The sequence below is a fragment of the Harpia harpyja genome, chromosome 7 (assembly GCF_026419915.1).
Source record: "Harpia harpyja isolate bHarHar1 chromosome 7, bHarHar1 primary haplotype, whole genome shotgun sequence".
NCBI lineage: Eukaryota > Metazoa > Chordata > Aves > Accipitriformes > Accipitridae > Harpia > Harpia harpyja.
In genome coordinates, this window is record NC_068946.1 from 16,568,911 (window position 1) to 16,580,924 (window position 12,014).

The 12,014-nt window shown below is 39.7% G+C and overlaps 1 protein-coding gene across 7 annotated transcripts in view; it reads right to left on the bottom strand.

Annotated features, from left to right (window-relative positions):
• Positions 1-12,014, bottom strand: part of UBE2F (ubiquitin conjugating enzyme E2 F (putative)) — an 87,228-nt gene that overhangs the window by 63,762 nt on the left and 11,452 nt on the right. For 4 of the 7 annotated variants that reach the window (XM_052791769.1, XM_052791774.1, XM_052791770.1 and 1 more), the window contains 2 exons: positions 9,122-9,151; positions 6,466-6,531 (listed from right to left, as the gene is read on the bottom strand). The exons of 2 other annotated variants lie outside the window; for them this stretch is intronic. In XM_052791769.1, coding sequence (XP_052647729.1) covers positions 6,466-6,531; positions 9,122-9,151 — 96 coding nt within the window. The remainder of the gene's footprint in view (positions 1-6,465; positions 6,532-9,121; positions 9,152-12,014) is intronic. One more of the 7 variants, XM_052791771.1, reaches the window with a different exon arrangement.

Here is a 12,014-nt window from a genome sequence, read left to right on the forward strand (position 1 = left end):
GTAGCTTCCACACTGTAACTGCCATAATCACAAGAAAGCAGTCAGCTCCTACTCTCCTCCTCTTTGCAATCTCTTATCAGCTGACTTATTGAAAAGGAGAGGGCATCACCCTGTTAAATAACAGAAACCCCCAGCTGTAGAGGGAAGTGAGCCAGTAAAAGCTAACGCTGCCAAAGATGAGACTCAACTGTACACTATGCCCAGCATGCCACTGCAAAAGACCCATGCCTGCAGAAGAGTGATAGAGTTGCTGGGAAGTAAGTACATCATAGTCCAGCTTCTCCCAGGAGCCTGTGTAGACCACTGACAGGTTCAGCCCATGAACAGCATCAGAAATTTTGGACTGCAACAGCAGCATTGGCACAGTATATGAAAACAGAACATGGCTGGTCTTCCCCACCCCACACAGTACTGTTTACAGCTGCCTCCACACTGAGCTGTGCAGCGCAAAGCTGCAAGCCTTAATCACTGCAAATCTCACTTTAATAACCTGTCCAGAACATATGCTTTTCAAATACATTCTCCATTTCCACTCCAATTAGATTTTGAAGTGTGTTTGATTTATTAAGCAGTCATTCTCAGGCATGCTATGCTTTACTAGAAAGTAAATGCACATGCTCTGGTTTTTATGGAAAAAAAAGATAAAAGCATTTACCTTTTGTTTTCAAATATACTGAGATAAAATCAATAAAGCAACCCATTTCTGAAGAATAAGTTGTAAAAGGTGAGTTATACCAATATCCTGTTCATGAAGCTGCTCCTTGTCAAATGTACAAAACACTCAAAGCAAGACTCTTGACTGTTCCAGGAGGAATGATCAGGAAAATGGTCCAACATCTCCCTGGGAGTTCACACAGCTCAAGTTACCCTACCACCACCAAGTTACCCTACAGGACACAGCTAACTGCACTTTATCCACCATCTAGCACATTATAATAGCTTTTTTTAACTAAGTGTCAGGAATCCTCACTATTTCCAAGTATGCTGCTGTTCCTTGTAAAAAGCACAGTCAAAATAATCTCAGGTCTTTCAGTGTTCATACTAAAACAAACAAGCAACACCATACAGGAATTCAGTGTTATAGTGCAAGCCACATACCTCAAAGCCTTCCACAGCCTCCCCACTGCCCTCTTGTTCACAAGCACTTACCAAGCTACCACTTCCCAATATAAGCAATCACATGAAACACCCACATGTGTTTGTGCAGGGAGAAGCCTGCTGCTGGTACAGCAAGGTAAAGGAGAAACACCAACACTGTTAAGGTTGCTCAGGAAGTCCAGCAGTGGAAAGTTATTTTCCTTGGCTTAATTTCACTAGTTCCTTGATTTTTGTGGGCTTTGAGTGAAATGCGCAGAAGCTCTTCATATTCCACCCCTGCTAATGTGAAATAGATGCCTGCTAATAGATGTATCTACATGTGCCTTATGTCAAAGAAAATCCTCAGATTTAATGAAACCTTACTGTAATACAATTGTCCAAAAGAAACATTCAAGAACGGCTCCAAAAGAGGAGAGCTTGCCAAAAGACTGTCAGATTCCTGTTAGTGAAGCAGCAAGAGAAAATCCACACTCCACGTCTCTCCACACACTGAAAACGCCAGGCCCACAGCCTCTGCAGCATGCAAGAACGTTAAGGTAGGTCCTTGACTCCAAGCACAGACAGCAAGATCACACTGACATTGCTCAAGAGATGCTTGGGGTGGGGAAAAAAAGCTGAAAAGTTGTTCTTCGTTTTCTCTGCTCTTCCCTACCACACAGGCCTAGCTCAGGATAGCTCCACTTCCACCCAGCCACAGAATAAACTCCCAGTGATTCCACATCCAGGATGAAATCAGACAAGGTGAGTTCAGCTGGAAAGGACAAACCCAGCTTAACCTCTCACTGTATAAAACCATCACCACAAAAAGAGGCAGAGTTTCCTGCAGGATTACGGAGATGAACTGGCATGCAGAGGGGTTAAATTATCATCAGTGTCAGCAGAAAAGAAGTGGCAGGACAAGACAGTGAAAGAACACCCCTTTTCCTTAGCAAAAACATGTTTTGAACTAGCTCAAGCACTTTCTAACTGCGTATTAACACCTTCACAGGCTGTAAGAGATACCTCGTGTATTAAGTCAGTTTTCTCGTATTTGTTTTGCTGTGTTCTATGTAAGGCTGAGAAATATCTGGAAGACTTAAAGCACTTTACACACTGTGTCTCACACTGCAGGTTATTTCCACGTACTTACATGATCAAGTCTCCCTCAAAGACAATTCAATACTCATCACTGCCTTGCATTATAACTCTTTTTATGTTTCGGGTTTACCTTGGCATTAATCCATGCTAGCACTAACCAAAAAAATGCACTGGGTATGCTACTGGTCCTGTTATAAAATAAGCAAGGACATATTTATCAAATTAGAAGAGTAAAGCATCTCTCCTCCCCCCTTTTTTACAATTCTCCCTGTATGCTTGTAAATCTTTTCACTAAAGCAACAATAAAGCATGCTACTCATTACCAATCACTCAAATGTATATTAAAAATTCATATCTCTGGAGGGCCTCAGCACCCAGCCAAAAATCTTGCAATGCATTAAGAAGAAATGCCTTCATGATAAAGTCATCTTATGGCATCTCAAGCAAGTAAATAGGTTCTCCCACATGGTAGTTTCTTTCCCTGTGTCCCACAACACCCATACAGATGGGGACAAAGACCCTCAATTTTTTAGGATTGTAACAGTGGTGGAAAAAACTGAAGTTCTGGCAAAGTGCTATAAATAAAACAGTCAAATAAAATAGCTTTAGCACATAACTTAGGAAGTTGGCCACTGACAAGACTTTTGCAGAAAGGGAATACATATGAGCTCCAGTTTTCCTCCTACTGCTTAAATTTGTCTTCAAGCTGTATTAACAGAGCAAACATCCCTCCCACTTCAGTCTCAAGTTTCATTATCAACAACTTGACTCTAATCTTAGTTTGCATTTGTAAGGTGTTTTGATGGCTAAAAGTGCTGCGAAAATACTAAACTAAAATATTTTATTGCTTTAAAAGAAAATGCAAGATAATTAGGACAGGCCACAAAGGATGTGCTTTTAATAGTAGCTCCTTAAATCAGCAGCACTGAAATGTTCAGCCATGCTCACCGACATCTGTCATTTTATGGCATGCAAAACAGAAAACAGGCTCTTTATTAATTCCCTGAAGAACCGGACTCTAAAATAATCACAAACCCCAAACCAACCCAACTGTCTGGGAACTGCAGGAAGATTACATTATCTCCACATATTCCTTTAGTTTTCTTCATGTGCAAGCTACCTAAACTCACTTTTTTTTTGGGGGGGGGGGGGGGGGGGGGGTCCAGGTCATTACCATGTTTTAGCCTCAGCTTCCAATTTTGTGCTCCAAATATAGTGCAGCAGGCAGGACTCCACCTGTGTTATAAGCATCTATCTCCTTATTTTTCCTAGCTTTTGATCCAATAAGGTACTGACACAAAAATAAGAACAGAGGCAAGTGGTGGCATAAAGGCATGTTTCAATGACAGAACGATTGTTTCAGATGACAAAAGGAAGAAGAAGCTTCAGACAGCAGAGAAAGCTAGCAGTATCTGCCTCGGAAACACACGGTTTGTCCATTGTGGCAGTAAAATCCGTGTGTTGTCCATTTTCTAGTGCGTGCTACTGTATATCCACTCATGGTGCACTGCAGAAAGGTATAACAAAGGAATTGGAATTTCTTGAGGACAAGTAATTTTTTATGTGAAATAAGCAGTCACCCTCATCAAGATTTTCTACAAATTCATTTTAATTTAAAACTCACTGTCACCAGGATAACTTTGTGACATTAAATACTTACTAAGAAAGGTTATTGTGAGAAGTGGAGAGCAAGGGAGCTGAAAGTATTTCTGTTTGACAGTAAAGTTTATTTTCTTATTCAAATTAATCTTTTTGTGAGAATCTAAAGAAGCTTCTTTCACTGTCCTTTCAAGACCAGTCACATTTGAAATGACTGCATAAAACAAAGCATCTGACAACAGATTTCATCAATAACATAAGGCTTGAACGCTGAGTGCAAAAGGCATTCCTAGTGTTAAAAACATGTTCAGCCAGCACCTTCATGGTACCTTGACAGCTGACTACTTTCAGAAACTGTCTTGGTGTAAGATTCCTTATAAAATGTGGTTACAGAATTCAAGCTCTAATATTAATCAGAATATAAGAGAACTTAAACAAAATATGAATATAAAATAATTAGCACCTCTTTACCAGATCTGTCATAGAAGGATGCAATCTCTCTAACCGCAGATAAGCAAGCTGAGAACTGTAAGTGAGCCAGCAAGAACCTCTTTGCTGTGCAGACTACCAACCCTGGCTTCCACACGATTACTACATAGGTCCTAACAGTGAGAACTGCAAGGCAATATTAGATACTTCCTGGCAGCCGCAGCTGCGCTGATCCCAGCTTTTGTTCCACAACTGGAAGGCTGCAGAGATATTTGCAAAGCGCTCCCTGAAGAACCAGATATATGAGCAGGATTTCTAAAACTCAGCTCCTCAACACAAGACACAGTTCCAGGCAGGAGAAGGAAAACTGGCTCTGCCTCCAGAGTATCAAGATTCACACAACGTTGTTTAGACACTACAAAAACAGTTGCCTCAAGCAAATATTTTGGGCCATTTGAGCCAGAAAAATTCTGTGACAACTGCTTAGTAGCCTCTCTGCTACCCCAGAGAAAACTAAGATTTAGCATACTCTAAAGAAAAACCTCAATAATGAAGGGAATCAGAAAGCTACAAATATTTTCTTCGTATGTATTACATTCTGCCTTTAGAGAGCTGTGTTAAGCTGTAGCTGATCACAAGACTCTGTACCTGAATTATGCACAGCTGAAAATAGATGTTTACTTCGGTCAGACTGCAACTGCAGAGACTTCAGCTGTGCAGCTATATTTAGAGTAACAAAATGTTAATTAAGATCATCTCATTCCCAAGATCATTTCAGCAACAAAGCTAGCACAAAAACCATGCTCTGCACTCAACAACTGTCTTCTGACTGCAACATCTTGCTGCACAGCAGTTAACAAAAAAATTACTATGTAATTAGACACCTTAGAATTAGTATGAAGCAGCTATCATTGCTTCACATTCAAGACATCCCTACCTCGCACAGTGACGATCTTGTAAAGTCAACTCATTTCTAAAATATAATAAAGCAGCATCATATAAACTGAAGGACGTTTGGTGCAAGCAGACAAATGCTCACCAAGTAAACATGAATACATCTCCTACACAGAATGAGAGGTTAAAAGTTCTATAGCAGCATTTGCATTTATTTTTGATTACACTGACTAGGGCAGTCTTAGTCATATTTCCATCACAAAAGGGAATCACATGAATGGACACATTAACAAAGACCACCCAAGATTTCTACTGCCCAGGAAGTGCTAGTTCATTTGGGCTAATAAGCACCAAGAGTGACATCTAGTGCCCGTGTGACTTCAAGATACTAGATTATCGGAAACATTCCTATCACCCTGTTAAGTGTAAACCATTATTTCTATAGGTAAGACATCCAGATGACTGCCATACTGCATCCGAATTCTGTTGTCAATAAGCACACACAGAAAATGGACATCTACAGGAATTAGTTGGCAGGGAGATACTGATCCCAGCACATCTAATTCTAACAATTCAGTGTACTGCACATGTTGATGTTCTCACTTAAGTAGTTGCACAGAGCCTCAAAGCTAACACACCGCAAAAATAAGTGCATGTGAAGTTTAAATAGTCTTCCATGCAAATTCATCCATAAAACACAAAGACAACTTTCTATTCTAAAACGCACAGCTATGCAAGCAAATTCTGTAAGTTCAGATGGCTATTAAGAAACTTATGTGGAAATGATGAATTCTGGAAATGTTTTTATTGAACAGAATGCCAGCAGAAGCTTCACAGTATACTTAAGCTGTATTAATAATAAAAGATCTAATTTCCACATACTTGAATATTCAAAGACTAAGAGACTCCTGCTTGTTAAGCATTTTCAGACATGCATAGATTGGAAGTTTTCCAGCAGTGTTATATCTTGTCATCTATCTCTTTACCTCTGCAGAATCAAGCAATCAGTAGAAAAGAATAAATCTGCAACACAACGGGGCTGTAATACAGTAATTTCTCTAGACATAGTCCAAGATTTTTCTCATCAAATAGAACATGGTAGTTTGAAATTAGCTGAGAGAAAAAAAAAATATTTTCAAAGTGAGCAAACAAGATCTGAATTTCCTAAACCTGCTCAGTTTTGACGATTGGAATCTAGTTCTCAAAATCCAGCCCAGTTTCTCCACTGCCTCTATAAAATAACCACTGTATTACAGCCAGTCTTTCTCTGACTAGAAAGTTTATTGAATTCTTCAGCATACTCTTGGAATTACTTTTCCTAAACATCAACACACACAGAAACAAAAGTACCATGTTTAAAAAAATTACCTGGTATTACAGTTAGCTGAAAGTAATGAAGCTTGTTTGGGTCGGGAAAATTCACTTTACACGTACCTGTGAAGCAAAAGAATAATTTACATCAGACAATTGGTCTTCCACTTTTCGGAAAGTATATAATCTTTCATACTCTCCAAATTCACTCCCTGATTAATCCCTACCTTCCAGTCAAGTGATTTCCTCCTATACTTTGTCTCTAAGCACCTCTTCCCTATACAGTTACAGGTCACCAGCAGTAACAGAACTTCTCTTTTGAGCTGTGAGGAAGAAGCTTTTTTCAGTAAACCATGCTGTCTCAAAAACTTTAAAACGCCAAAGGATTTGGTCTTCTGCATACATAGTAGCTACATGTTAAGATGACAGCATACAGAATGAGCATCTCTTCCTTACAAGTTCTTTAACGGTAATGTGTATCTTCACATTTGATTACACACTGCAGTCTGCAAGAAGTCATGCCACCACAGCCCTTTGCTAACAAAGGCTTATTTATACCTGCAAGGTATAAATAAGGTGTAAGTATAAATACTGAAAGCCTCATCCAAAAGCCAGTGAAGTCTCCATTCAGCTGTCACATTGAACAAGTTTTTTCTGCATAACCAATTACACACATTAACAGCAAAGTTTATGGAGCATCATTACAAACCAAACACTATGTTTTTATTCTCAGACTAGATGAATTTAAGGAGAATAGTGAGAATGAAAACAAGTCTGGAAAAAAAAGATAAAAACATCAATCTGATTAAACCAGTCAGTGGTTTCAGTTCAACAGATGCAAATTCACAGCATATCAGCCCTTTGTTTGCATTTGATGACACAAACTAAGTTGACTTCCCATGCACAAAACTGGCCTTTCTTGACTACAGCAGAGACAAGCTGTCAAGCTGGCACTAGAAGATGCATATATCCATGGATACATTATTATCCATATTATGCAGCCTTTAGCTTCTTAACCCATCAAGCTGGCTGCTCTTTTTCTGTAGTCCAGGAGCTAAATAATATCAGAGATATACACCCTATTTGTCTGAAAAAGTAACTAGAACTGTACACAAACCCTAGTAATGCATTCATATTGTAGTAACTACAAACCCTGATATGTTTCTCAGGTGTTTGTTATCCTATAGAAGAGTCTACACAAAAAAGTTCAACAAAAGTTAAAATTACTCTGTGTAAAGTCCCTATAATTGCCTTAAAGAAAAGCATATCGACAGGAAGAGTTAAATAATGCCTCTTCCTGCCCTTTCTTTTTGCTGCTTCTGTTCTGTATTTTTCCCCCCCCTTGCAATTCTTCCCATCAGGCAGTCTGTATACTGAAAAGCCTGATTTTTAAGATCTGAGCATTGATCTGGATTTAGAATCATTAGCAAATAGAAGATGCTCATCAGAAGCAGCACTCAGAAGTTTAACCTGGAGATAAAAAAATATGGTCAAAGCTTCCCTTAACAGGGAAAGACTAGAAATATCACAAGCTACCTGCCAGCAAAATCAGAAAGAATATTGACTGCTTTTCTTTGCAAGATAAGCATATGGACAAGACAGTGTGAATGCACAGCACGGTAATACCCTGCACATACACTCTCAGTCTGCTGCAAGCAGCTCATGCCTCTTTCCCTGCAGGGAAAACTTCTTAGATTACTCTGAAACAGGAACATGCACCACAGGAAGTTACGTAGAGCGAGCGATGGGCTCTGAATGTACCTCTGAGCTCACTAAGCAATAACTTCTTGTGCTTGCCTGTATTCCAAGAACTCATGGCAGAATGATGCTGTTCTGGTCAATGCTTGAAGGAAAAAAGAGCTCAGCAACAACTCAGCCTAACTGTCAACACCCACCCTTAGCAACGAATACAGAGCAGTAGGAACTTTACTCCCCTTTATAAAAGGGCTTTGTGTTTTGCTGTCCATTACAGAACTAGGCTTTCTAAAGCTAAGGAACAGAAAACATGTTTGATTTTTAACTATCTATCCTCAGCTTTAGAAGCAACAAGCCATCTATCCTGTGCTCTTAAAAGCCGATTTTAAAGTGGCTGTTAGTATTTTCAGCTTTTAGCATAACATACAAGTAAGATTCCAGGGCTAAAACCACATTAACTCATTATCCTGCCTTTCCTTTTTTTTTTTTTTTTTTTTTTTTTAAGGAATATAGATCACTTTTTTAAAAAAAACTATTTTCCATAAGTATTTTCACTATTAACAAACACATCAGGTTACAGCCTGCATGCTAAGTGAAAAAGCACGAGGTTGGCTTAATATGCTTCCCGAGAACTGAGCTATTTGCTCTGCCCCTAAATCAGAATCTGCTGTTTTGAAAATGAGAGAATGGAGGAAAAACAGGAGTGAGGCAATAAATGCACTCTTCCATTCCAGGTACCTTCTGGGCGTTTTATGAGAGAAAAGCTCCCACTCCACCAGCAGTCAAATTCTGGAGCCAAATGATCAATATGACTTCTAAAGGACACTAATAAGAGTCCACCTCTCTACAATCCCTTAAGAGGGAGCAACAAAGAAAACTTGTTCAAGCCTGAGTGGCAGAGTTTTGCACAGCTTTCCCTAGAGTTAACAAATATCATTGGCATTCATACTTTTGTCAAAACATACAGTTCAATGGTCCTTTTCCCCTTAAAATGCATGCCATTAAATGCTATACTTACAAGGTAAATTAGCTTCAAGTTCTGCAACCTCTGTTGAAAGAAAAAAAAACAAAACAAAACACACAAACCGTTATTTATGTAAGCATAAAGCCATTCTTGAAGTCCAAATTGGCAGATCTAATTTAAACCACCCTGTAAATCAAATTTTACTTAAAAATATAATTAAGCTGCACTGGAGGTTTACCTTGAAATGTCTCTTTAAGCCATGCAATTCATTACTAAAAATGCTCATCTGCCCTACAAACAACGCAAACATATCCTACTGTGTGATGAGAAGGTTCAGCTCTGCCAAGACTGAAGCGCCTGGGCTTCTAATACATAGAGCACTGGCATTTCAAAAGGTGGCATTATCCGAATCTCCAAACTTGTCTACATAAGGCACTAAAATACAGAAGGCCAGAACTCCACAGCCTGCAAAACACAAGAACAGAAAAACCTCAAGAATCCAGGTGCCAGTCCAACAATGAAAATAAGCACAGGAGGTTCACAGCCTGCATAAGCATCACAACTCCCCAGTATCTAACTGCTAACGCTCTCCCACCATCAGCTACAGACTGCCTCAGGTTACACACTGCTTTTGTAGGGAAGCCTCCAAGCATGATACCATGTACTGCACACTTGAAAACAGCTACTGAAACCCTAATTCAAGGGCACTGTCATACTACAGTCCTGCCTGCAGAAACCAGCACTAAGAGCATCAAAAGAACAGAGAAAGACAAACCTTCACTTCAAGCACCTGACACAGCAATGCATATTGGTCGGTGATAAAAACTGCATCCATTGCACAAGTCCTCCCAAACCTCTGCACTGTTGAACAAACTCAGGAGTGTTAAGAATTTATTGCTCCTGTGTCTGTTGGATACTTCCCCTGGGAGCACAGTTTGCTATAGATATGCACTCCTGTTCAATTAAAATTTCTTTTTATTTATTATATTTCCCATCCACAAAACTTAGAAGTTATTCATAAAAGAAAGGAAGTAACCCAATTCAGTTGCACAGCTCCTAGGAAGGGAAGTTTATTCCTAAGCCCTCTCTCTGCCATGCTACCTTCTCTGGAAGACCCCCTGCTTTCTCCCTCTTTTGTGTATTTTATTGAACTCTTAATTTCAACTATCTGTATTTCACAGAAGTATGAATGAGATGCATCAAGATCCCCTTTTATTTCTGAAGTTCTAGGAGACCTAATCAAACATTTTTGCGTTTCCTGTAGTCTTTTTTTCCACTTGATTTCTAACTTCACTTTCTGGTCTACACAGACACAGCCCATTTATTTAGACTAACAACATGTAAGAGATTTCAACACCAACTCTCAAAAACATACTTCTAAAGAAAACTGTAATTTAGTTCAAGATATGGGGAGTGGTTGCTTGGCACTGAATCCAAACTGATCTCATCACAATTAGGAGCTCACTAATTCCCCAGAATTTTTCTTGCATCCAGGCTTACCAAACCTGGCTGGTCTCTGCAGCGAGCATGATGCTTATTTGACTCCCACCTCCCACTTGCTTGGCACAGCCCTGGTATCCCTGCATCTGCAGCCTACTATACCAAGAGAGAAAACCCCACCAAAACAGAAGCACTGTTTCACGCTTACCTAAAACGTTCACAATTGCACTCTTTAAAATCCCACACTCCCCAGCACTCAAGCAGCCACAACTGATTTAACCAAAGTTGTGCACTGAAAGACACCCAACACTGGGGGCATACTTTTGCTAAAAGTTTTCAAAGAGTACTGTATTTATAATATACCAAAAATGTAATTTCAGCTATAATCAAGGACTTCTATTTTCCCTTTCTGGTTAAAAAAAAAAAAAGACAAGACATAACCAACTACTGAAGGCTGCAGCTATACAAACGCATCGTAAGAGTATTCCCCCACACCATTCTCTTTAAACTCACCAGCCTTTCATAGTGGAAGGCACTATCAATCTTCACTAGAGGGTAGAGTTTAGGACCTAGCTCTTATTTTAAGGTGTTGACTGCTTTCCTTATTGCTTTCTGTGCTTGCGTGTTGCTCGGCTTAATGAATCCTGCCCACTCTTTGCTTCAAGTCTGAGAAAAGGTCAGCAGGGAAAAGGGAGATGCCAAAGGACAGAGCATGTTCAAACCCAGCAATGGCCAGGCTGCACCAGCTCTGCTGAGCTGGCTGGGGCCTCACTTCTGCCTCCTGCAAGGTTCAGTAGAGAGTTTACTGATCACCATAGTTCCTTTGAAGTGTGAAAAATTTCCTGTAATGCATTCACACTTCTGTGTTTCCCTTGTCTTGGCACAATAATGAGCATGTTTTCTTCTGAAAACATGAAAAAGAAGGTGCTCACACCCATGAGTACGGCATGCTCTTTCTTTGAAGGCATGCAAACGCATGGGAAGGCTATGATAACTCATATGCACGAAAGCTTTGTGAACAAAGGCAAGTTCCCCAAAATTAAGGTTTCTAATCAGCTCTGCAACAAACCACTGGAACTAAGAATGAAACTACTTTATAAAGATAAAAAAAGGAGGTAAAGACCTGGTTCAATAATCTAAACTTTTAAAGTAACACCAAATAAGGAAACAGACATTACTATTAACTGTGCCATACAAACATTGGTGATTAACAATAACTAGCATATTTAATCATAGAATCATAGAATCATTTCGGTTGGAAAAGACCTTCAAGATCATCAAGTCCAACCATTAACCATGCCCCCTAAACCATGCCCTGGAGTACCCTGTCCACTTGCTTTTTGAATACCTCCAGGGATGGTGACTCAACCACTTCCCTGGGCAGCCCATTCCAATGTTTGACAACCCTCTCAGTAAAAAAATTTTTCCTAATATCTAACCTAAATCTCCCTTGCCTCAACTTGAGGCCATTTCCTCTTGTCCTGTCTCCAGACACCTGACAGAAGAG